General features: G+C 38.5%; 1 protein-coding gene across 1 annotated transcript in view; it reads right to left on the reverse strand.

The window, feature by feature from the left end:
• rttn (rotatin) overlaps nucleotides 1-26,255 on the reverse strand; it is a 48,953-nt gene that overhangs the window by 8,371 nt on the left and 14,327 nt on the right. The window contains exons 21-43 of the mRNA XM_037694144.1: nucleotides 25,852-25,969; nucleotides 23,695-23,791; nucleotides 23,277-23,342; nucleotides 22,971-23,162; nucleotides 21,183-21,425; nucleotides 17,449-17,605; nucleotides 15,258-15,424; nucleotides 14,874-15,093; nucleotides 12,852-12,977; nucleotides 10,686-10,796; nucleotides 10,024-10,182; nucleotides 9,602-9,679; nucleotides 8,863-9,061; nucleotides 8,637-8,746; nucleotides 7,383-7,473; nucleotides 6,906-7,107; nucleotides 5,492-5,582; nucleotides 5,037-5,187; nucleotides 4,676-4,813; nucleotides 2,193-2,395; nucleotides 1,968-2,073; nucleotides 727-824; nucleotides 409-486 (exon numbers count right to left, since the gene is read on the reverse strand). Of these exons, the coding sequence (XP_037550072.1) occupies nucleotides 409-486; nucleotides 727-824; nucleotides 1,968-2,073; nucleotides 2,193-2,395; nucleotides 4,676-4,813; nucleotides 5,037-5,187; nucleotides 5,492-5,582; nucleotides 6,906-7,107; nucleotides 7,383-7,473; nucleotides 8,637-8,746; nucleotides 8,863-9,061; nucleotides 9,602-9,679; nucleotides 10,024-10,182; nucleotides 10,686-10,796; nucleotides 12,852-12,977; nucleotides 14,874-15,093; nucleotides 15,258-15,424; nucleotides 17,449-17,605; nucleotides 21,183-21,425; nucleotides 22,971-23,162; nucleotides 23,277-23,342; nucleotides 23,695-23,791; nucleotides 25,852-25,969 (3,201 nt within the window). The remainder of the gene's footprint in view (nucleotides 1-408; nucleotides 487-726; nucleotides 825-1,967; nucleotides 2,074-2,192; nucleotides 2,396-4,675; nucleotides 4,814-5,036; nucleotides 5,188-5,491; nucleotides 5,583-6,905; nucleotides 7,108-7,382; nucleotides 7,474-8,636; nucleotides 8,747-8,862; nucleotides 9,062-9,601; nucleotides 9,680-10,023; nucleotides 10,183-10,685; nucleotides 10,797-12,851; nucleotides 12,978-14,873; nucleotides 15,094-15,257; nucleotides 15,425-17,448; nucleotides 17,606-21,182; nucleotides 21,426-22,970; nucleotides 23,163-23,276; nucleotides 23,343-23,694; nucleotides 23,792-25,851; nucleotides 25,970-26,255) is intronic.

Consider the following 26,255-nt stretch of genomic DNA (forward strand, 5'->3'; position numbering starts at 1 on the left):
AGAGAGAGAGAGAGAGAGAGAGAGAGAGAGAGAGAGAGAGAGAGAGAAAAGATGCACAATACACAAATTTGGAAAAAGACAATATGTGCATGATCAAGGTGCACAAGATAATTCAAACTTTGAAGCTTACTTCAAACTCGATAAAATAAAATGACCAAATTGTGGAAAAGAAAACCCTAGGGAGCAGAATATGACAGGTTAAACACTCCTGGCTGTTTTAGTCCAGTTTATCCACCTCTGGCTGTAAAGCTACTTCAGAAAAATGCTTTTAAAGTATTGCTAAACAAAAAAAAAAAGAAGCAAAACTGGCAACAATGTTAGGAGCTTCTGCAAGAGAATCTCATTTAGAGACGTTCCATTAAAAACCAATTAGCAGTGGGGAATTAAAAGGCAGGCACTGAAGCTCACTTTGCATTCATCGTTGCAATAAAGAGCACTCCGCAGGATCTCCACAGTCAGCTTGACTTCCTTTAAATAGCCCCCGTCCTGGTAATGTTGAGAAAAAAAGACAAAAATCAACATGTTTAACAGTCCTGAACCAAAAACAACCTTTACTGCCCTCATTAAACACTTGACAAGTAGAGTAGAGCTTTCTGCTGAATAGCACCATGCATATTCATATTATTTATCCCACAGCTCTTTCATGTTGGCTCTGTTTGTTATTCTTTCTTACCAAGAGACACACACACAGCTGTAAAGTGCTGAGATTGGAAGTTTCGAGCTCACCTTTTTACGGTGAGAAGCCCTGTCGGGTCGGACGGACTCCAGGTGGAGCTGAGAGTGAGTCTGCTTCAGCTGCTCCACACAGCTGTCGATTAAACCGGCTACCATAGACAAAGAGGATCAGACTGAGTGAAAAGATGCAGCTTTAACTCTGCTTTTAAACATAACATATTTTTTGCTGTATAAGTCGCACCTTTTTGCATCTGCGACTTATACAATGAAGCGATTAATATACGTTTTTTCCCCCATATTTATAACCCAGTTTTTGACAGAGATCTGATGATTTCATTCATTCTGACATGAAAAATGTTGAACACTACTAACAAAAAAGGTTGAATCATGTCATCTGGACTTCGTTTTTTTTTTTTTTAACAAAAAAAAACGAAGTCCAGATGACATGATTCAACCTTTTTTGTTGTTATATACCTGGATGACTGAGAAAACAAACTTTGTGTTTTTGAAACCATTAGTGAAAAGGCCAGACTTCAGGGGTATCTGAGGCAGGCCTGAAACACAATAGTCAGGGTGGCTTCTGGGTAATACCAGATGGCTAGGCCTCAGACTGACGAAGCCTCTTGGATGAGGGGCGAAACGTTTCTTTTTTAACAAAAAAAAAACGAAGTCCAGATGACATGATTCAACCTTTTTTGTTGTTATATACCTGGATGACTGAGAAAACAAACTTTGTGTTGTTGAACACTACTATTTGCAGCCACTAGATGCCCATTGACTAATATGGCAAGTCAAGTGTCTCATTAATAGGTAAAAGTGGCTATTAATGAGACTCTTGGCTTGCCATACCAAGCCACCTTCGTCTTACTCCGGAACTCGTGGAGCAAACGTCAAATCCGCTGCATTTCGCTGCGCTGTCCAGGAGAAATGCAGCTGATTTGACCATTAAAGTGCATTTATTAAGGAAAAGTTCAACTGAGACACACTTTTACTATAAAGTCGAGCAAACAAATAATTGTTTTTAAGTGTTAATCTTGTTAAATTCTTGTTCAAGTCCTACCGTGCATGCTCCTGCAGCTGCCATTTGGCAGCCAATCGATTTTTGGCACACCAGCCCACATTTCTGGGTTGTCAGCGGTGACGCATAATAGATGCGACTTACACGGCGAAGCGACTTATTTATGTTTTCCACTTTAATATTTTTGAACTGATGCGACTTATAAGGCGGAAAATATGGTAATTGTCAAACGCCGCTCTTAATGATGGCTGGTGTAAGATAAACTTCAGGTTACCTTTGGCTGCGTAGTTTTGAGCTGTGGGACTGCAGGTCAGCAGCGCCATCAGAGCTCTGGCTGTGAGCTTCTTTAAAGGGTCCTGAATGGTCCTTTTCTCAAAGCTCTGTCAACAACAGTCATAAACATACACAGTTTGAATTAAAAACATTTAACATGTTTTGTTCCTCTTGAGCTGAAGCTGATGACTGAAAAGACTCATACATCTTGAACTTTTTCACCTACCTGCAGTAACATTTCACACAGATCGCCAGCACTGGGACCGTTTAAGGTATCTGACAGATTTGTGCCGGGTTTGGGTGCTGAGCTTGTGACCTCTTTGTTGCGACACTTCGTCTCCTCTGTGAAAATTGTAGTGAGGAACTGCAGGGTGGCCGTGTGGAGAGGAGAGTCTGCATACTTCTCATTCACACACTCTGATATTGTTCCTGAAGACATCCGGGGGGAAAAGTTTGGAACAATAGATTTTATTTTAATGAATGACACTGAAATACACGCTGAATCACAACAAGACAAAATCGGAAATCCATAGTTTAAACCCCTCGACAGCTTGATATTTGTCTATGACTGAGGTGGAGGATACACTAATCATTTCAGTCTGTCTGCAGACACCTGGTTACCATAAACGTGTCTGTGCTGACAAAAATACACACTCAAAGGCTCGACATTCATCTTTTACTGAACTCATTAAACCTTCCTGCAGCATCATTAATCAGAGAGGTGGATATGAGTAGGAGGAGAAGACGTAGTTTAATTATCCAATCCTGGCATCAATTAAAGAAAGTTTAGACAAACAGAAATGATGCAAATAGAATCTTAATGTTTTTTGTAATTTCTCAGGACTGAAGCTGCAGAATTATACTGAAGATGCTAATTCTTACGAGTTAGTCATTTTTATAAGACAAAGCCTCGTCTCGTTACAGGAATTATTCAGAATTTTTTGAAGTAATGCTGTGTGGAAATGATATAAACAATTAATATCTTACCTGTTGTAGAAAGATTTTTGAACATTAGCTTGAAGTTTTAATTCTGACCAGCTAGTTTGAGAGAGTCCATGATAAAAGTGGATTGTTCTAGTCTAAAACAACCTCAGTCTCAAGTATTTTATAACAGTTAATGCAAACACTATTATATATAGTACAGTGCTCCCTCACCGATCATAGAGGTTACGTTCCAGAGACCCGCGTGATAGGTGAAAATTTGTGAAGTTGCGGTGTTATATTTATTTTATTATTTACATATATAAGGCTTTATAAACCCTACAAACCTTTACGCTCTCTTATTAACCTTTCCCTTTAATGAATTCAGCGGAGAACCTGAAAATTCAACTAGACTAAGAGCGCATTCAAAAAGCTTTATTTTAAAAAAAAGACAGGTGGGAGTCAGCACACGTCTGTGGAAACGTACTGGAAAGTTTCGCCAGGTGAAACAGGAAAATCTAGGGCACAGAAACTTGGTCAGGATGAGGGGATCAGTCAGGAGCATGAGATAATCATCGGACATTTACTAACGCAAGGCTTTCTATAATCTGGCTGCACACAGACCCCGGTATATGGGATTTGCCTGGTTAAATAAATGTTAATAAATAAATAATACGTATATAGTCCCTCGCTACTTCGCGGTTTGACTTATGCGGACTCGCTCGTTCGCGGTTTTTCAAAGTAAGATTGTACACGACAAAAAAGTACATAAAATACTTCGGACAGGCGCCGCCATTTTGTAGTTTTCTCTGAATAAGCCTATACTGTGTCGCTCATCAAAAGGACTACATTACCCAGAAGCCCCCGCAGTGCTTCCAGCCGTCGCTTTCTGCTGAAATGGAGGGAAAGTTTTGATCCGATCCAAAAAAGTTCGGTCCCTTTTTATAGTGACTTCGGTGTTCAGTGGATGCAAAGAGCTGTAAGGAACTGACCGAGAACTGGACCAGAACCAGACTTCAAGCCGCATCGATCAATCTGAGAACTGTTTGCCGGCCCACAAGGCCTCTCGGGCGGGGAGGCGTTGCTTGGAGGTCTGGTGTTTTCTCCGGAGCTCACAGGGTATTCTTTCATCCGGATTTGGACTCTATCGGGACCACTGTGTGGTTTTGTACTGGCTAACCGAAGGCCCGACTCTCTCTAAAAGCGTCTTGGTGCTCAAGGGCTGCAGAGAGCCGATCAGAACCGGACCAGAACCGGTCTTCCAGCTGGTTAGTGCCAATATAAAATTTTGCAGTACAGTGCATATCTACTGTGAGGTACATATATGTATATTGTTAAAATTACATAGATTTAAGAATTTAGAACACTGCAAGAGTGTGTGGTTTATAAAGTCTTTAAATATATATAAACACTCAAATAAATATAGCGTTCCTACTTCGCGGTTTTACACTTATTGTGGGGGGGTCCGGAACGTAATCCCTGCGATAAAGGAGGGACTACAGTGTATCTGCATTTCTCCAAACTGAGGCTGTACGAAGACTTATCAACAGGTAACATAATATCTTTTTTCATAACTTCTCTACAGAATCCCAAATGAAAAACCTAAACTCTCACCTGTTCTCCTAAATCTCAATAATTTATTTTAATCAAATACCATAATTTCACTAAAAATGAAGTTCTACTACTAAATGAGGGAAGTGAACCAGAACTTCTGATTAAAACTAACTTTGCCTTTTAACCCAGAGTAATTACCTTTGTCACTTTCAGTCCCTTTCAGTATCTTTGTACCTGCAAATGTCTGCCAGCGTCTCCCCAACACAGCAGAGACAGATGGGTGCGCTGCTGAGCCGTCTCTCTTCAGCAGAGTAGCCAGGAGCATAAACACGTCTGTCCAGCTCGCACGAACCACGTCCCGGGTACCCAAGTCTGAGGAGGGAAAGAGTGAGTCACAATTTTTATGACACCAGACAACCACAGATTGCACCGTGGGGCAGAAAAGTGCAAAGAGTGAAGCAGATGGCTAAATGGAATTTGGATGAGCGGATGAGCATAAAGGTCAAGATTGATGTATACAGTATATTATTTTATTACTACCATCATTGTAGTTTTCTTACTAACGCTGTTTCATAAATATTTAATCGAGTCTAACCTAATCCTTTAGTATCCAGCATGAGAACGGCCAAGAGATGAGACAGCAGCTGTTTCAGGAAGTCCATCTGGCCAATCGGCTCCTTGCTTGCCACGATACAAAACTGCAGTAGTTTGGAAAAGCTGGACAAGAACCGAAGTGCAGAGACTAGCTAAAAACACACAGAAAGATGCAGATTTAAAACTTGAGCAGTAAAAAATAAAATAAAGTGTTGAGCTGTCAGTGCTGGAGAACAGAACAATAAATAGTTACAAAGCCAGAAAACAAACCCCATTTGAACGCTTCGAGCATCAACTTGTTAAATATTCCACCCACACCAAAAATCTGGAGGTGCCCTCAGATAACCTGTTCTGAAACCAGCACTGTGTTCCAACCCACATATGTTGTGGTGGATCATAATAAAGAGCAAACTAAAAACAAGAGCTACAAACTGTGTTTCTCTCAGTGTTCGTCACCTGAGTCTTGATGAATTCCGTCTCCCCAGGAAGGATTTTGGGGGTTCTCAGCTCAGTCAGACATTTCTCAATCGATTTAATATCGACAAGACTGAAACAGAAACCGCACATAATAAAAGAACAGAACAATTGCTAGAGAAATTGCATTTCCTGTGAAAATGTAGTGTGAATGCTTATTGCAGAAGAACTTGCTGAAAAAAAGCTGAAAATAGAAAAAAAAAGGTGAAATCTAGCTGAAATGGAAGAACAAGCCTGTATTAGCAGAAAAAAGCAGAAAGAATACATATTTGCTGAATTAGGTTTAAATAAGCAGAAATGAGCACAAAAATTAGGCATTTAGCTAAAAAAAACTGCTGAAATTAGCAAGAAAAAAGCTGAAAATTAGCTGAATAGGCAGAAAAAGCTTAAACTACCAGAAGAAGCAGAAAAAAACTGAAATTAGCACAAAAAAGTGGAAATTATCTAAAAAAAAAAAAAAAAAGCAGCAATTAACAAAAAAAATACAGCTGAAAAGTAGCTAAACAAGCAGAAAGAAGCCTAAATTAGCAGAAGGAAGTAGAGAGAGCATATTTTTGCTGAATTAGGCTGAAAAATGTTGAAATGAGTGCAAAAAATGTGGAATTATCTAAAAAAAAAAAGCTAGCATAAAATAGCTAAATAGTAGCTGATATAGCAGAAAAAGGTGAAACTAGCAGAAATTAGCTGAAAGGAGCTTAACAAGCTGAAATTAGCAGAAAGAAGTTAGAAGAAGCACAAAAATGTATTTAGCAGAATTAATTTGAGAGGAGTATAAAACAGCTGAAAAAACAGCTGAAAGAGGCTGAAAGTAGCTGAAAAAGTTTAAATTTGCACAAAGAAGCTGAACAAGAACAAAATGTGAAAGGAGCAGTAAAACAGATCTAAAGATTTAAAGGATGGAAAATTAGCTAAATTCATTTTCTATGAGGAACAAAAGTGGCAGAAAAGCTAAATACTTCAAAAAGCTAAAGTGGCACCAATACCAAGTCATAGCACCCTTCTCCGAAACAAGCTGAACATTTTGATGTATGATTTGTGGAAGTAGCACAAAAAATGTGGAACGAGAAAGATGCTGAAAAACATACCGAAGAAAAATGGATCACAATAGTGTGAATACTTCATGAACATTCACACAAACAGAGCTACAATTAGCTACAAACAGATCTAATTTTTTTCTTCTTCTTGTAGCATGGCACTAAGAATTAAAATGTTGATGATTTGTCTTTGCAGTGGAAAAAGTCAGTGGTGTTTTTGTTCTACAACAAATGATACAAACCAGAAAAAAAAAAAAAATTATATTAGAAAATAATTCAGTAATAGACATAACAGATTTTTTTAAATGTTTTCTTAATATTGCAAGGAGGTGGTGATGCGGTGTTCATATGTGGCCTCTCACCTGGCCAAAACCTGGAGGAGCTGGTTATGTCGGAGGGCAGTGAGGGTGAAATCTGGCAGGATGGCCAGCAGGTTGGTCAGCAGGCCACAGTGGGCTGTCAAGAGGTCAGGTGTTACCATGACGATGGGTTCCACAGCTGAGGGCTCTCCTTGCTGGGAATCCTGCGAGGTAACCGAGTTGCTTGTGTCTCTATCACTCTGACCTGTGAGAAACGTTAAACAGACTCACATCTCAGACTATCTCTGGCAACATCTGGATTACATAACCAAAAGCATCAAACCAAGGAAAAAGACCAGAATTTTACTTTGAGCTGTATACTTGAGTGACGTATTTATATCTGTTGACCACGCGTTGAGGTTAGTTTCCAAGGAATATAAAAATTTATGTGGTATGAAAACTATAAAAGCACTTTTGTAATAATCGTAAATGCACATGTGCACACACTTATACACACACAGATGTTTCTCTCTGCGGTACCTTGAGCCATCAGTCTGCTGGCAGCTGGAGTATCATCTGTGATGCTCGATGGGGAGGAAACCTTGGGAGTGTTTGGTCCAGAACCTCTGACCTGCAAGAGGAAAATAAAAAAAAAATCTTATGATGCATTTGATTCAACTTAAAATTTCAGTTATTTTCCTATCTGTAAATAATTATATTAGAGTTTAGGTAGTTAAAAGGACAAATAATAATAATATGCATCAAAGTACTTGTGTTTGTATTTATGTGTAGGTTAGGTCAGTGTAACTCTCACAGCAAGTTGGGTGGGAGACAGAAACCTGTGGTCTTTGTATAACTATCCCTAACTAGTAATCTAGAGCAGTGGTTCTCAAACTGTGGTCCGCGGACCACCGGGGGACCACGAGCTGGTGCTTGGGGGTCCACAAAAAATAACTTTCTTTTTCTTGTTTTTTACAAGCACGTAGATGTTTAACAACCTGTTAAAATACACCAAAAAGCAGGAAATCGTATCTAATATATTCAAAAATGTTTTGGGGGGTACCCCCAGACTCGGCCCCTCTCCCACCGCCAGCCCGCTACTACTGCTGTTATGACTCTATTCAGTTTTATGTAAAGAGTTTTCTGTAATAATTTGAAGAAGTGTCAATACATTTATTACGTTCATTATGTGAATAGGTAAAGTTTTAAAGTGTTAATTTTCTCGAAACTGTAACTTTTGGACGGTTAAATTTAAAAATGTGTTAATTACCGTAAGTGTGCCTTGAATGAAAAATACCCCATGTTTAAAAGTATAACAATTGTATTAACACTATAAAAGAACAGGCCTCAAGTATTTATCTTGTACAAATATTTCCATTGCATTAAATAGACAAATAGAAGAAAGTGTTTAATAAATATGAGGGTTATGAGGGGGTCCTGGAAACTTTTTCTCCCCTGTAAGGGGTCCCTGAACCCTAAAGGTTTGAGAACCCCTTATCTAGAGGAATAAACCAGCAGACTATGATGCACCACATGAAAAAAAGAAAAAAAAACAAGATTAAACATAAAACCTTTACATTTATGTTATCAATGTCTTCTTGGATTACATCGCAACAGTTTTATAAATGATAATTTCAGTGATTTTGCTCATTATTGAACACAATCTTGATGTTTTTTTTGTCCTTATTCAATTTACAGACCCTAAAAATGGAGGAAAAGAGACCCATATTCAATAATAAACATTATTTTAGTATCAATTTATGAGCTTAGTTGTTGGCTTCTACTGTAAAACACCAGAACATTGCTGACCATGGTGCTGGAGGTAGAAAGGGAGCTGGACGATAGTCCAGAGTTGATGCTGGGTGGTGGGTCCCGTCTCCAAAACAACAAAGAATTCTCAGAATCTAGAAGAGTATATACACAAAAATTTAACAGAATATTACAAAGGCAGGATTATAAAACTATAGCAGCACAGTAAATATAATAATGTCATTGCATGGAGATGGGGTAAAGGGGTTACCAGATGAAGTGCTCTCCTGCAGAGTGGAGCTGCTGCCACCAGCAGCCCGAGGCAGAAACAGGAAGGTGCATCTGCCACGGTAACATCTGGAGGCAGAGAGCGCCACGTTTTGGAAATACTGACAGTGGTAAAGCAGAGCCTGCAGCGCTGGGAGACCCACCACAGACACACCAGACACCTCGTCATGGACACACGGGTGCTGGAAGAGACAAAATTGAAGATAAAGTTCAGTAAAATTACGTTTTTACTGTACAAAAGGTAGAATGGGAATAGGAGCAGGGTGTCTGTTAAATTTGAACACACTTTCAAAAATAGCACTTCGTGTCTACAAAATGACATTTTGTGTCCTACAAGTCCCATCACAGCTAGTTTCAAAATCAAAACTCCGATTCCTTTTGTTGTTTTCCCACCCACTCGGTTCTCTACTTCTGTCTGCATCATCTTCAGCAGACACATCAGACAGACAGCTCCCTTCTCAGGTGCCTGCATCTTAAATTAGGATGCGTCTGGCGTTTCCACAGCGGAACTTAATTAATCTGGATGAGAAAGCTGTAGGCCTGCACTTCAGCACGGCTCCAGCTCAACAGCCCTGATCTGAACTCCACCAGTTTCCTCTCTCAGCAAAACAGACGAGGAAGGTTAGGTTTGGGAAGGAGGGATGGGGAGCGGATCCAAAAAAAAAAAAAAAAAGGTTCACGGTCTGTAAAAGCTTTTTAAACTGGCAGGCAGATCTGCTGACCTGCCAGTGGGAATCCTTGGCCTCCTCTGCGTTGGCAGGCATAGGCATCACCAGCAAGTTCTGCAAGATAAACGCAGCCTACACACACACACACATACACACACACACACACACACTGGGTTAAGTTGGACAGCAACAGTGCCATCTGCCTGCATTTGGCTGCTAATACACAAAGTCCAGCCTTATTTTCTGTCCAGCGACGTTCTTTGATTTCACTAATATTGATTTAAGTTCAGTGATTCAGAAGATTTGCAACAAAAAGTTTAACTTAAAACACAAACACCTACATGTTCACTCGTTACAAAACGTCTATACTTTTACAGATTTGTCTTTAAAAGAAACATTGAAACAAGAGAACATGAGAAGTATTACGCATTTTGGAGATAGCAGAGCTGAGGCGTGTTTGTTTGTTAGCTGTGTACCTCTCTGCGAACCATGCTGCTGTCCTGCTGATCCAGGAGGATGTTGAGCAGCGTGCCCCACAGACCTCCGCTGATGTTCTGACAGCTGGCACACAGAGCCTGGCACCCGCTGGGCATCGAGGTCAGAGCTGCACCTAAACTCAAACTGGCAAACCTTACCTGAGGGGAGAGGAAAGACATGCTTTGGGTGGATGGTTTGGAAAAATAAAAATAAACTGGAACTGAAAGATGGAGGCCCACAAGCTATGTGATACGTACACCTCTGCAGATAAAAAATGATTGTTTTTAAGTTGCTGATATTATGGGACATCTATCAGTAGAAAACTGAAACCGCAAATTTGTTCTAAACCAACAAAAGTCTTTAGACATCTTTGACAAAAAACGTATTTCTAGTCAGACTTAATCTGACATGTGCGGGCACTTATTTTGAAGGACAAGCAGATGTTAGTAGAGTATCTGTCATATAAACAATTTGAGTTTTTGTGCAAATTTCACCAAAAATAAAAAATCTAAACCTTGTTTTATGACACAAAATCAAATAAAATGAAGCCAGAGAATAAAAACTTCTGTATATTTATGACTGCAGCCCTTTCACCATGGTTTTAATATAAGTAGTATATTTGTATTACTTTATGTAGAACTGAAATAAGTAAATACTTTACTTCTTGATCTCGGTCCACCCACAGTGGGATAAGCCAGGCCAATCCCAGCTGAGAGGAACCAGACTCTTCAGTAGTGCTCTCATCTCCCAAAGACCACTGGGAAATCCAGTCCTAGAACAAATAATAGTACGAGTTAACTCAAATCAAATCAGATTTATTTATATAGCACATTCATTTACAACTGTTGTACACAAAGCAAAAAAGCAGCTCAAAAGAAAAAAGCAATTAAAAACATAAGACAAAATAAAACTGTTAAATAGAACTAAGTGAGATCCACTGTATTAAAAGCCAGTGAGTACAAATGTGTCTTAAGAAGATGTTTAAAAACACCAAGAGTTGAAGCTGGTCTGATATGGAGGGGCAGCTGGTTCCACAGTTTGGAGCCACAGCTGAAAAGATCACCTCTTGTAGACCAGCCTGGACTGCAGGACAACCAAAAGCAAATGATCAGAAGATATGAGGGACCTGGAGGACACAGGAGGTCAGACAGGTATACAGGAGCGTGTCCATTCAGGGCCTTTTGTCATTGATTAAACGTTTAAATACATTCTACGGAGCCCTTGAAGGGATGCCAGCACTGGGGAGATACGTTAAAAGAAAAAGCCTAATTTAAAAAAAAAGATCTTTTAACTACACAACTAATCTGTTTCTCATGATTAAAATTTAAATCAAGCATCACCCCCCAAACATGCTATTAACAGTGGAGTATTACTTGTTTATTAAAATGCATTAAAAACAAGAGAAATTGCATTTCTTGCAAAAATGCTGTGTGAATGGTTATTGCAGAAGAACTTGCTGAAGAACAGCTGAAATTAGCTTAAAAAAACGTGCTGAAAATTAGCTGAACTGGAAGAATAAGTCTAAGTTAGCAGAAGAAAGCAGAAAGAACATATATTTGCTGAATCAGAGTTCAATAAGCAGAAATGAGTGCGAAAATGAGGAAATTAGCTAAAAAAGCAGAAATTAGCATAAAAAATAGCTGACAACTAGTTAAAAAGACAGAAAGAAGCTTAAATTACCAGAAGGAATAGGAAGAAGCTGAAATGGCCACAAAAATGTGGAATTAGCTGAAAAAGCTAAATTTAGGGGAAAAAAACAGCTTAATAGTAGCTGAAATAGCAGAAAAAGCTGAAACTAGCATTAAAACATTGAAAGGAGCACAAAAAGCTGAAATGAGCAGAAAGAAGTTAATTAGGCAGAAAGTAGCAGGAATTACCATGAAAAATATGAATTTATCTGAAAACAGCTGAAATTAGCTAAAAATGCTAAAAAAAACTAGATGAAACGGTAGAACATGTTTAAATTAGCAGAAGAAAGCAAAAGTTTGCCTAATTAGGCCAAAAGAAGCAGAAATTAGCACCAAAATATGGAAATTATCTGAAAATAGCAACAAATTAGCAAAAAAAAAAAAAAACCCAGCTGAAAATAATCTTCAAAAGCAGAAAGAAGCTGAAATTACCAGAAATGGAGAGAGCACATTTTTTGCTGAATTAGGCTGAAAAAAGTTGAAATGAGTGCAAAAATGTGGAATTAGCAGAAAAAGAGCAAATTAGCAGAAAACAGCTAAATAGCAGCTGAAATAGTCGAAAAGGCTGAAAATAGCAGAAATAAGCTGAAAGGAGCAGAACAAGCTGAAACTAGCAGAAAGAAGCTAGAAGAAGCATACAAATGTTTTAGTTAGCAGAAAGAGTCTGAAACGACAACAGCCGGAAAAAAACATTTGAAATTAGCTGAAAGTAGCTGAAATTTTTTTTAAATTTGCACAAGGAAGCTGAAAGAAGCTGAACCAGAACAAAATGTGAAAGGAGCAGTAAAAGGTGGTAAACACATCTAAAGATTTGAAGGATGTAAAATGAGATGTAAAATTAATTTGCTATGAGAACAAAAATTGGTAGAAAAGGCTAAATATTTCGAAAAAGCTAAAGTTGCACAGATACCAAAAGTCATAGCACCCTCCTCCTGAACGAGCTGAACGTTCATATATGATTTGTTGAAAATAGCACAAAAACTGTGGAAAGAGGAAGATGCCGAAAAATGTACGGAAGAAAAATGGATCACAGATAGTGTGAATGCTTCATGAACAGTCACACAGTAATCAGTTCTGTTCGGCTACTGAAGTCACTAAATACAGTCCTCAGATCAGCAAACAGCACGTGTGATACTTGCCTTTTTGTTTTCAGCCATCATCTCATGACACAGATGAAGCAGGCAGATGACGGCATTTTTGGTCACGCCTTTTCCCATGAAAGACAAGGAGTTGCCTCTCCACTCGACATAAAACGAGGAGATCACCTGCGTGAACGACACAGCACTGACATGCATCCACGTCTTTTTGAAAATAAAGAGCTTCTTGTTTGAATTCGTCATTTTAAGTTACATCTGCAAACAAACAGCACATTTAAACGTGTGAGCGTACAGTAAGTTCGCTCTCAGTCGCTGCCAGTTGTACGCTGGACATGCACAGCATTCAAATTGAACTTCAGTACAGCTGAGAGACCATTTTGGTTTGAGTGCCATCGAGACTGCACAAAAAGAGCAGATGAAAAGAGAGGAGCCAAAGGCCTGCTGTGCTTTAGGATCCTACGCTGCCAACAAATGTGGAAAATAAAGCGGCAGGTCAGACGATTTAAAAGGCTGAAGAGTCTCAGAGGTAGGCCTGTCGCAATAAACAATAAATCAATTAATCGTATGAGAAGTGAAAATTATTGACCTCATTTTCATTTATCGGCTTTATCGTTTCTTCGTGTCTCTCTCTTTCTACTGAAGACACTGGAAGACAAAAGGCTCAACTCCGGTGCTCTTCACTGACCCCTCCCTTTCTCTTTAAAATGCGTTTTAACCATCCAAAACCACGTTATTGGATCGTTAAAAGCAGCTAAGCTGAAAAGCAAAGATACGAGTAGGCCTGGCACGAGAACAAATTTTTTCTGGGCAATTAATTGTCTCAGAAATTATTGCGATAAACGATAATATTGTTTGAAATTTGACAATAATTAGTAATTATTGTCAAATTTCAGAAGAAATGTTGATTTGTTTTGAGTGTAGTACCTTTTTTTGACCACTGAATGGCAGTATAAGACTGTTTGAACCAAAGGATGGATAGTGAGGGAGCGAGCAGCGTGTCTCTAAGAAAAAATGGGAGGGACGCCCCTTGACGTGACATGTGCTGTCTCTCCTTCCTTTTTTCGGTTTTCAAATGGGGCAGATGCTCAGTGTGGTTTGAGCTCTTTAGCATAGCATTTTTCACACAAAGCTTTTAATTAAAAAAAAATCAGTAAACAAGTTCTCAGCTTCTTTTTGCGGAGAAAAACAACGTTTTACATGAAGACACAGGTTTCATCCGTGAATTTTGGAGCTTTGACAAGACAGAGGTTTTTTTCCCCCCCGAGGTCGGCCTGTTAGCTTAGTTTGGAGCTTATTTAGGGGCCTCCCTCCCATTTTTCTTAAAGAGACACGCTGCTCCCTTCCTCACTATCCATACTTCGGTTCAAACAATCTTATCCTGCCATCCGGTGGTCAAAAAAGGTACTACACACAAAACAAATTAACCAACATTTCTTATTAAATTTGACAATAATTACTAATTATTGTCAAATTTCAAACAATATTATCATTTATCGCAATAATTTCTGAGACAGTTAATCACCCAGCAAAATTTGTTATTGTGACAGGCCTAGTCAGAGTTACCAGGTAGATGGAAGCGTCTAACAGAAATTGTTGAAATATGCTTTAATTCAGTAACAATGGTATATACACAATAAAAAAAAGGAAACATTTGTGTTGTCTACTCCACAGGGGGTCTTTATTCTTAAACAAAAACAACAGTTTCTGACACCTCTGTGCTGAGGAGTGCTGTACAAGCTGGTCTACACTGTTGGGCTATTGTTTTATGCACTGGTGAGCAGCTGAACAGATGGAAAGAGCAAGGTTGATTAATCTCATCAGCATCCTAACAGTGTGGCATACCTAATCAGCGAGATATTCATCCTTTCCCATTCCCATCTTCCAACTACATTTAGCTCAATTTTAATTATTCTCTCATAAAGTACTATATGTTTCAGCTTTTCTGGAGGCACTCTCAGATCTGATTAACTAGCAGGAGGGTGGCAGGAGTCCAATGAACACGAAGCATATGCACGCACACGCAAATGTCGCATACGAATATGAGGTTGATGCATAAACGCTCACCTCCAGTAATCCACTGAGATACTTGGAGCAGAGGGAGCTGGGCTCCTGGTCGGGGCAGTGGGAGCTCCAGCCAGGCTGGGCGGTCAGGCTCACCATGCCCTGCAGTGTCCTCTCCAGGCTGGGAAGACCGTAGAAACGTGGGGCATCCGACACCCGCAGGCTCTGAAGCAAACGGACTGCCAGCTGGCTCCTAAATGGGCCTGCTAGTGTTAAACACAGTCTGGACAGACAGGAAGGCGACAGCGAGAGAAGAAAAATCACACAGACAGAGAGGACATTGAAAAATAAAAATAAAACAGTGAAGGGGATTAAAGATACGCTCCCTTGCTCTACTCGTTAACAAACTTTACATTTAAGGACCTCAACAGATGTGCATCATCCTACCTGTCGGAGGTGAGTGACAGTCTGTGTAGTAACGTGCTAAAGAAGCTCGTGAGTTCTCTCTGCAGTCTCTGTCTGACATGGTTCTTCAGCTCCTCTGGTTCCTCCCGGCTCTGAGTGGAGCTCTGCGTCTCCACACCAAGAGGCAAATGAAGGAGAGCGGCAGTCTCCTGGAGCACCGATACACAGAACGAAGCTAATGACTTTCGATTTAAAACATTTGGCGTTACTTGATTATTTTGACGATTTGAAAACATCCCCATGTTTTCATCAACTTGCTTTAACGACCAGCTCAGCTTGTTCACTGTTAACCAACATGTTTAAAAAGCTTCAGTGGGGTGAGAGCTGCAGATAGAAAGATGTAAACTAAAATTCTGCTTTAATGAAAGTGTACGAAGCGACAGATGCTGCTGCAACAGCTCAGTAATTGCCGGGTAAAAAAAAAAGGCACAGAGCAGCTCTGCTCACCCCTACCAGGAATTAAATCTGTCTTTTTTAAGCTGCCAGGAGAGGACTTATTGTTTACACACATTTATAAGAAGGTGAGCCCGATTAAACGCCAAAAAAAGTATCTGTTCTTATTAAAATAGAGTGGTAATTCTTCTCAAACAAAAGTATGAGTTTTGTGTATAAAGCTCAGGCAATAATCTGGGCCACTTCAAGGGGGAAAGCTGTTTTCTGATATGAGAGTGTGATTTATTCGAGCTTTAATTGCTAGTATATAACTCTGTGTGTTGAAGAGGTAAAAGCCTAACCAATTACTATTTAATGGAGAATGCTCACCTGTGTACTATATTTTCCTGGTGTACACATTTAAATATGACAGCAGCGCACATTTTAAAGAAGCACATAAAAATAAGATGGCTAAGACGCATTTGTGTCAAAACTACAAGCTGAACCACATTAAAGAGTTAACTAGAGAAATTGCATTTCATGCAAAAATGCTTTGTAACTGCTTATTGGTGAAGAACTTAATGAAAAAACTGCTGAAATTAGCTAAAAACATGCAGAAATGTAAGAAAAAGCCTAAGTTAGTGGAAAAAAAGCAAATAACGCATATTTGCTGAATTAGGTTTAAATAAGCAGAAATTAGCCCCAAAAGTTAGAAATTAGCTAAAAAGCAGAAATTAGCTAAAATTAGCTGAAAAGTAGCTGAAAAGGCAGAAAGAAGCTTAAACTACCAGAAGAAAGTGAAAGGAGCTGAAATGAGCTAAAAAAAATGTGGAATTAGCTGAAAAGGCTAAATTTAAAATAAAAAAGCTAAATAGTAGCTGAAATACCATAAGAAGCTGAAACAAGCAGAAATAAGCTGAAAGGAGCATAACAAGCTGAAATAAGTAGAAATACGTTAATTAGGTTGAAAGTCGCAGAAAATACCACAAAAATTTGAATTTATCTGAAAACAGCTGAAATTAGCTAAGAAATGCTAAGTTAGCTGAAAAGGTAGATAACACTGAAATTAGCAGGATGTTGAGAGCACAATTTAGCCAAATTAAGCTGAAAAAAGTTGAAGCGAGTGCAAAAAATGTAGAATTAGCAGAAAAAGCTTAAATTGGCATAAAACAGCTTAACAGTAGCTGAAATAGCAGAAAATGCTAAACTTGTGAAAATAAGCTGAAATTAGCAGAAAGAAGATAGAAGAAGCACAAAAATGTTGTAATTAGCTGAAAGGATCTAAAAGAGCACAAAACAGCTGAAAAAACAGCTAAAATTAGCTGAAAGTAGCTGCATTTTTTTTTTTTTTGCACAAAGAAGCTGAAAGAAGGGGAACCAGAACAAAATGTGAAAGGAGCAGTAAAAGGTTGTAAACAGATCTAAAGATGTGAAGGATGTAAAATGAGCTCATTTAATTTTCTATGAGGAAAAAAAAATGGCAGAAAAGGCTAAATATTTCAAAAAGCTGAAGTTGCACTAATACCAAAAGTCAAAGCACCCTTCTCCTGAATGAGCTGAACGTTTTGATTTACGATTTGTTGAAATAGCACAAAAATTGTGGAACGAGAAAGATGTCGAAAAACGTACGGACGACAATAGTGTGAATGCTTCATAAACATTCAAAGTATAAACAGATGAGATACAATATAGAAAAATGTGAGTATATGTTTGAGTCACAACCTTAAGAAGAAAAAGAGCAGAGAACTGGTGTTGCAGGTTTCTCTTTCATGCTTGTCCAGAAAGTGTGAATGATCCGTACCTGGTTGAGAAGCAGCTCCAGTATCCAGCGCAGGTTCCTGTCCTCGGCTTCACACACAATCTCTGCGGGAATTTGTTTGAAGTAGACATTCAAAAATGTCACAATTCCCACCAGCAAGCTTTCATCCTCAACACAGGCTGGGCGCACCTGAAGAAACCTGTGGGGAGGAAGAAACAGACACTGTGACAAGACAGGAAGAGCAACGGGTGAAAGAATAGTCACATATTTCAAGCAAAGCTGCACTTTTGTTTTTAAGGCACTTTTTCTTGTTGCTTATCTTATTTCTTTGTGACAAAACATAAAACAATGCAGTAAACTTATAAAAACACGAAAGCATTGGAAGAAAATAAGTTTAGTCAAATTAAATGGGTGAAGTGGATTAATTTTCTAACTGGTTTGGTGTTCAAATATCTTCATTACTTTTATCAGCAGGCTTTTATCATTTTTTTGGGGAGTGGTGGCGCAGAGGTTAGAGAGGTGGGCTTGTGATCCGAAGATCGCCGGTTCACGCCCCGGCCCCGACAACATCAAAAATTGTGGGTGGGGTAGGTGAAACACCCACACTTGCCCCCACCCTCATTCGCCCCACTCTGGGCCCATGAGCAAGGCCCTTAACCCCACCATGTGCTCCCTAAACAGGTCTCTCTTGAAAATGAGTTCTCGTGGCTCAATGAGACTAACCTGGATAAATAAAGGCTAAATGAAAAAAAAAAACAAATTTAAAAAATCAGCAGGCTTTTATTGGTTCAATATTTCAACATAAAAAATCAATAGTAACATAAATTTGTGTCCTCAAGAAAATAAAAATGAAAATATATATTTAAATATGTAAAATGCAAAGCTGAGCAAACACGAGACATAAAAAGTTTTTAAAACTTCTGAGAAAAAGGTGCAAGACATCCATGTACAGTAATGTCTAATCTTGTGTATATACACACTAAAAATAGGCCTGTTGAGATAAACAATAAATCAATTAATCGCATGATAAATGTAAATTATCGACTTCATTTTCATTTATCGGCTTTATTGTTTCTTCGTGTCTCTCTCTTTCTACTGAAGACACTGGATGACAAAAAGCTCAACTCCGGTGCGCTTCTTTGACCCCTCCTTTTCTCTTTAAAGTCCATTTTAACCGTCCAAAATCACGTTTTTTGGATCGTTAAAAGCAGCTAAGCTGAGAAGCTAAGCTACGAGCTAAGCTAACAGACCGACCGCGGGAAAAAAACCTCCGTCTTGTCGAAGCTCCAAAAATTCACAGTTGAAACCCGTGCCTTTGTGTAAAAAGTTGTTTTTCTCTGCAAAAAGAAGCTGAGAACTTGTTTACTAATTTTTTATTAAAAGCTTTGTGTGACAAATGCTATGTTAAAGAGCTCAAACCACACAGAGCGTCCGCCATTTTGAGAACCGAAGAGAGACAGCCCATGTCACGTCAAGGGGACTCCCTCCCATTTTTCTTAAAAAGACAAGCTGCTCGCTCCCTCACTTTCCATCCTTCGGTTTCAACAGTCTTATGCTGCCATCCAGTGGTTAAAAAAGGTACTATATGCAAAACAAATTGAACATTTCTTCTTAAATTTTATAATAATTACCAATTATTGTCAAATTTCAAACAATAATATCGTTTATCGCAATAATTTTTGAGACAATTAATCGCCTAGCAAAATTCATTACCGTGACAGGCCTACATACAGTGACAATAAAGATGAGTCTGTTCTATACTAAAGGTTTCTTTTTGCACTTCAGGGTTTCTAAAGGTCTACTGAATGTTTCTTTGGACTTCGGCTGATTTGTCATTCATTTTCAGTCCAGTTCTTGTACCATATCATGGCAGTATACTGTGAAGTGTGTGCTTACAAAATGGGAATGTGCACAAAAATTGGACAAAAAGATGCCAGACTTAAAAAATACCTGCTGCTGAGGAACAGAATCTGAAATTCGTGTATTTCAGAAACAAAGAAATCCATAAAAAACCTGAACAGGATGCTCCATCCTTCAGTTTATCATTTAGTGTACATTAAGCTTTCAGTTAATACTGTGACTCTGTGGGAATGTAAAATATTATTTTGTGTGTGAAACATTATGCTTCTGTATTTTTCATGGATTCGTCTAAAAAATAGATTTTGTCTTTGTGTCATCAGGCTGTTTGTAACCAAGTCCATAAAGATCCAATTTAAAATGAGATTTTGCAAAATTATGCCGATACAACACTATCTTTTGAGTATTGAAGCCTTTTTTAATCCAAAATTATTTAAATGTCAAACTTTAGAGGCTTAATTACCAGCAAAAAAACATTCTTCTTAAAATATTCACAAAATCAACTGAAAATTAGTTAAATAAATAAATAAATAAAACAGCCAAAGTACAATAAAATACAAAAATAACATCTTAAAGGCCTTTTGAAAGCTATAAGAACTGCTGTTGAAGACCTTTTTAAAAGGCTAAAAGAAAGTTTGTCTCTTTGAAAAAAATAAAATCAAAACCAACAAAAGATGACAAAAAGGTTTGTGCATTATATGCAGCAATAAAACAATAACCTAGTGGGGGAGGTTTATTCTCCATTTTACAGACATATTGCAGCAATAACAATCAACATACAAAACAAAGAAACTACAGAAATTGCATTTTCTGCAAAAATGCAGTGTGAATGCTTATTTATTTATTAACCTTTATTGCTGAAAAACAGCTAAAGTTAGCTAAAACATGTTGAAATGTAGCTGAATGGAAGGCAAGCCTAAATTAGCAGAAGAAATCAGAAAGAACATATTTGTTGAATTTGGTTTAATACATAGAAATGAGAAAAATTAGTAAATTAGCTAAAAAAAAAGAAGCAGAACTTAGCTAAAAATAGCTGAAAAACAGCAAGAACCTTAAAATACCAGAAGAAAGTGGCGAGAGCACATTTGTGCCCAATTAGGCTTACAGAAGCAGAAATAAACAGAAAAAAGTGGAAATTGTCTGAAAAAGGCAGAAATTTGCACACATAAAAACAGCCAAACAGTAGCTAAAAAAGCAGAAAGAAGCTTAAATTACCAGAAGGAAGTTGAGAGAGCATATTTTTGCTGAATCAGGCTGAAAAAAGTTGAAATAGTTCCTAAAAATGCGGGTTTAGCAGAAGATGCTGAAATTATCATAAAAACAGCTAAATAGTAGCTGAAATAGCATTAAAAGCTGAAACTTGCAGAAATCAGTTGAAAGGAACATAAGCTGAAATTAGCAGAAAGAAGTCAGAAGAAGCACAAAAATGTTGTATTTAGCAGAAATATTCAGAAAGCAGCGCAAAACAGCTGAAAGAAGCAGAAAAGTAGCCGAAAAAAGTTAAAATTTGCACAAGGAAGCTGAAAGAAGCTGAACCAGAACAAAATGTGAAAGGAGCAGTAAAACGTTGTAAACACATCTAAAGATTTGAAGGATGTAAAATGAGCTCTATTAATTTCCTGTGAGAAAAAAAAATGACAGAAAAGGCTAAATATTTAAAAAGCTAAAGTTGCACCAATACCAAATGTCATAGCAGGACTGTCCTGAACGAGCTGAACGTTTTGATATATGATTTGTTGCAATAGCACAAAAATTGTGAAACGACACAGATGCTGAAAAACGTATGGAAGAAAAATAGATCACAATAGTGTGAATGCTTCATAAACATTAACACTATTAACATCCTCAATTTGCTTCAATCAATTCATAAATGAAAGATATTTACAGGTTTTGGTTTTAGGATGTGAACTGTGTCATACCTAGTCAGTGCTGCCTGCCAGCTGAGGGACTGAAGGACGTCTCTGCAGCCGTGGGTGGGAGCATGAGGAAGAGCCAGTCTGTCAAACAACATGTAGAGGCTGAGCCTGGAGAGCGCAGAGGCCACAGACCTGTGCCCTGCTGCAGCGACGATGGCCTGGACGCACTCCTGCAGCGCAAAAGGAAGGTGCACTGCCTGCAGCGACACAAGCTGCGACTCTGACAGCTTTAAATCCGGATGGAACCTGTCGTGGATCGATGTGCAAACAGTTAAGAAGAAAATAAATAAAACCAGAATACACGATTGTGGTTGTGCTGACAAGTGTATTGTGCAAACAGCATACTAATGACAGCATTAACAGACATCTTTGATTAACACTCTACAGGGATTAAACGAAAATGAGCGCTAAAAATAAAAATAAACTCCAGATTTGTTATTGTCTCAAACAGAGACAGAAATGATCACATTACTTGTGATCAATGACCAAGATTTAAGAAGATAATTAATTATGCCATGATATGTCTATAGAGCTGCACTTGCAACAAGAAGATGCTTCTCAGTTGTCACGGAGTCATCCATCTCGAGCAGCTATCCTTCTCCCTGTCACAGCCACGTACGGCATTTCGGCTGGATTGATCTGTTCATGGTGTGTTTCAAATGTCTCTGCCTTAATCAAACTGGTTCAAATTGTGGCGAGACGTTCTCATTTGTTTGCATTAGGTCACATTAGTACCAAATGAAGACAGATGAAACACAATAGGCCACAACGCTGATTCAGAACAAACAGTTTACTGAACTCCTCACTGGAGACATTGTTGGACAGGAGTGATTGGGGCTCTTTTTAAGCTCAACAATACTGCCATGCACTTGATGCTCTTTAGGGGTGTCGAACTCCGTTACCAAAAGGAGCAACGGGCCACTTTCAGCTGATGCATTAACTGAGTCAGATACAGTACCTGATATGTTTCTTGGTTGCAGGTTCATGAACAAGAGTTAGATTTGTCTCACTTGATGTTCTGTTACTCTGTCCACATCACATTCAATAATGACAGAATGATCCAACCGTCTTTCTGGCTTCAAAGTTAGCCAGCTGGCAAGAGAAATCTATACAAAATGATGTATTTATCAGTTTTTTTTTAAGAAAATAATAAGAAGATATACAATACTTTACATTTAAATGATCATCTCGGGGGATCAGATTTGGCCAGCAGCTCTTGAGTTTGACATATATGCTTGTTCTATCCTAACCCAAACTTTTTCCTCGGACCAAACCAAAATACTGCATTTTTCGCTGTATAAGTGAGTTTTTTGCATAAATTAGCATGCCTGCGACTTATACGGCGAAGCGACGCATTTGTGGATTTTTTTCCCATATTTAAAACCAATGTTTGACTGAGATATGACCATTTTCATTCATTCTGACTGAAAATATTGAACACTACCATTTTCAGCCGCTAGATGGCAGTCGAGTAGTATGGCGTGCCGTTGTGTCATTTAACAGGTAAAAGTGGCTATTAATGACACAATGGGCTTGCCATACAAAGCAAAGCAATGCGTAATAGATGTGACATATATGGCGAAGTGATGTATTTATGGATTTTTCCACTTTATTAGACATATTTGGACTGATGCGACTTATAGGGCAGTGCAATGTGTACGGCGGAAAATACGGTACTAAATACTTAGTAAAGTAATAAACACATTGTATATATTCATAAATCAATAAACTGATATGTTATTAAAAATATCTAAACCATTGGTAATAATTCATTGACATTAGGAATCTTACTGGTGAGCATCATCAGCATCATTGTGCAGCTTCTCCAGGAGGTTATCCATCCCAGAATGCCATGCCGTGTTCCAGGCTACCTGCAAGGCTTGGCATGCTGGAATAAGGGTCAGGAGGTCAGCAGAAGGAGCCAAAACACAGCAGTATGGGCTGACGGCGTGATGTGTGGCTGCCTGGAAGGGAATGTTGAACCTTAAAGGAAGCATTAAGTCAAAAATTAGAACTGAAAACGTTATTTTCAGGTGTTTTTATGAGGTGGATAAATGAAGTGTTGGATGTTTCTTACTGCTTTTTGAATGGCTGTACCTGCGTACTGCGGTCAGTGGTAGGGAGAACGGTGAAAGAGTTGCATCTGTGCTGGGTTTGTCTGACCTGATAAGAAAAGTTACAAAGCAGGGCGAATGGCAGAGATATCTGCTAGTTAGGAATTTTAAACCAAACATGCATTCAACCATAAACTGGTCCAAATTGTTGAAGAAATATTTTTGATGGAAAACCTGACACATGAAAAGTTTAAATGGATAAAAATGGAGGAAAATAAGAGGAAAGAGTCAGCAGCGCTAAAGATCAAAAAAAGAAGTGGTGCGCCTGTGAGATCGAGTCAACATATTTCACGAGACGTTTTTGCTTATTCTTGTTTTTTTTTTTTTTTTTTTTTTTTAATTCTTGTTATTGACGTTTGTGTCAGCTCTAAAATAAAAACAAAAAAGGAATTTAAACTTACCACATTTGAATACTGGCGACCTCGTCGAACAGCAGCAGACTCATGAGGACAGCGATCTCCCCTCCATTCCCTTTGTTCTCTTTTAGTATCAAAGTTGCTACAAAAAAAACAAAGTTCACGTAATAACCAAAGGCTAACCAGAGAAAGGGTATTTCCTGCGAAAATGTAGTGTGAATGCTTATCGTAGAAGAACTTGCTGAAAAACGGCTGAAATTAGATTAAAAAAATATTTTTTTAAATGCTGAAAAGTAGTTAAAATGGAAGAACAAGCCAAAGTTAGCAGAAGAAAGCAGAAAGAACACATATTTGCTGAAATAGGTTTAAATAAGCAGAAATGAGAACAAAAATTAGGAAATCAGCTAAAAGCGGCTGAAATTAGCAAAAAATGGCTGAAAAGGCAAAAAGAAGCTTAACCTGCCAGAAGGAAGTGGAAGGAGCTGAAATTAGCTAAACAAATGTGAAATTAGCCAAAAGCTAAAATTTGCATAAAAACAGCTAAACAATAGATGAAAGAGCAGACAAAACTGAAACTAGCAGAAAAAAAGGTGAAAGGAGCATAACAAGCTGAAATTAGCAGAAATATGTTACTTAGGCTGAAAGCAGCAGAAATTACCACAAAAAACTTTAATTATCTGAAAACAGCCAAAATTAGCTTTTTTTTTTTATGTAGCTGAACAGAAAGAACAAACTTAAATTACCAGGAAAAAAGCAGAAAGAACATGGTTAAGTGTTAATTATCTAAAAAAAAAAAAAAGCAGAAATGAGCAAAGAAACAGCTGAAAAGTAGCTAAAAACGCAGAAAGAAGCTAAAATTACCAGAAGAAAGTGGAGAGGGCACACTTTTGCTGAATTAGGCTGAAAAAAGTTAAAATTAGAGTAGTGCAAAAAATGTGGAATTAGCTGAAAAGGGGGCAGCACAGTGGCGCAGTTGGTAGAGATGCTGCCTTTCAGCAAGCAGGTTACTCTGGTTCAAATCCCGGTCCAGGGGCCTTTCTGGGTGGAGTTTGCATGTTCTCTCCGTGCATGCGTGGGTTTTCTCTGATTACTCCAGTTTCCTCCCACAGATCAAAAACATGCATGTTAGGCTGATTGGTAACTCTAAATTGTCCCTAGGTGTGAGTGAGAGAGTGAATGGTTTTTTTGTCTCGTTTGTCTCTATGTCCTTGTGATGGACTGGAGACCTGTCCAGTGTGTACCCCGCCTCTCGCACAGTGATTGCTGGACATGGGCACCAGTGACCCCCACAACCCAAAAAGGAAGAAGCAGCTAAAGATAATGGACGGATAGCTGAAAAGGCTAAAATTAGCATAAAACAACTAAATAGTAGCTGAAATAGCAAAAAAGCTGAAACTTGCAGAAATAGGCTGAAAGGAGCACAACAAGCTGAAATTAGCAGAAAGAAGTTAGAAGAAACACTAAAATAGAAAAAATATGAAAGGAGAAAACAGCTGAAAGTAGATGAAAAAAGTTTAAATTTGCACAAAGAAGCTGAACCAGAACAAAATGTGAAAGGAGCTACTGCTTAAAGGATGTGAAGATGAGGAGAAAAAAAGTCAGAAAATGCTAAAAATTTCAAAAAAGCTAAAGTTTCACCGACACCAAACGTCATGGTACCCTTCTCATGAACGAGCTGAACATTTTGATATATGATTTGTTGAAATAGCCCAAAAATTGTGGAACAAGTAAGATGCTGAAAAATTTATGGAAGAAAAACGGATCACAATAGTGTGAATGCTTCATAAACATTTACACAATTAATACACTTACGTTTTTTTTTTACTTAAAATTGTATCATGACACTGCAAAACTATGCATGTATAAAAATCTTGCATGACTTTTGCACAAGTATCTGAATAGAGCTCCTCATCATCTATATCAAAGTAAGAAAATTAGAAAAACTTGAATGACTTCTTGAGTTTTAACAGTACTGCCTGTTAATTTATTACGGCAGACATGGCTGAGTGGCACTGTTTCTTCCTAACTAGGCTCTGCAGCAACTAGTTGCATCATCATATATATGCATCATATCGTATGCCGCTTACCGCAGTGTGACACGTTTAAAAGTAGTGCATCACTGGATGACTTGGAAATTTTGCCCACGAGCCACTCAAAACAATGTGTATAGCGGTTGCTTAATGAGCTGTTGTGTGAGCGTACCCCTGAGCAGGGCGAGGAGCAGGGGGCTGCGCTGCGCCAGGCAGTGCCTCAGAGACGGATCAGCGTACACCAGTTTTCTCAAGATGCAAACGCACGGCTCCAGAAGACAATCAAAGCTCTGGGGAGAACAGCAACATGCGGGCTTGGTGTTTAATTGCCAACACACGCACATTCAGGCACAAAAACACCGTCAGTACACTTGAGCTCAACTCAGATTTAGTGATGGGAGCTACAGCCTCTACTTTCCTGCTACGTTAGGTGAATTTAGTCTTTTGTAGCCCGGATCTGCCAATTCTACGTAGCCGGGCTGCACGATTAGCCCTGGCAGTTTCTGTTTCCAGGACTGAGAATGATCAACAAACTGAATTTTGGACTGAGGGCAGAAATCACTCTTGACCAGAGCC

Source organism: Nematolebias whitei, chromosome 20 (genome assembly GCF_014905685.2).
Source record: "Nematolebias whitei isolate Nwh7 chromosome 20, NemWhi1, whole genome shotgun sequence".
NCBI classification, from domain to species: Eukaryota; Metazoa; Chordata; class Actinopteri; order Cyprinodontiformes; family Rivulidae; genus Nematolebias; species Nematolebias whitei.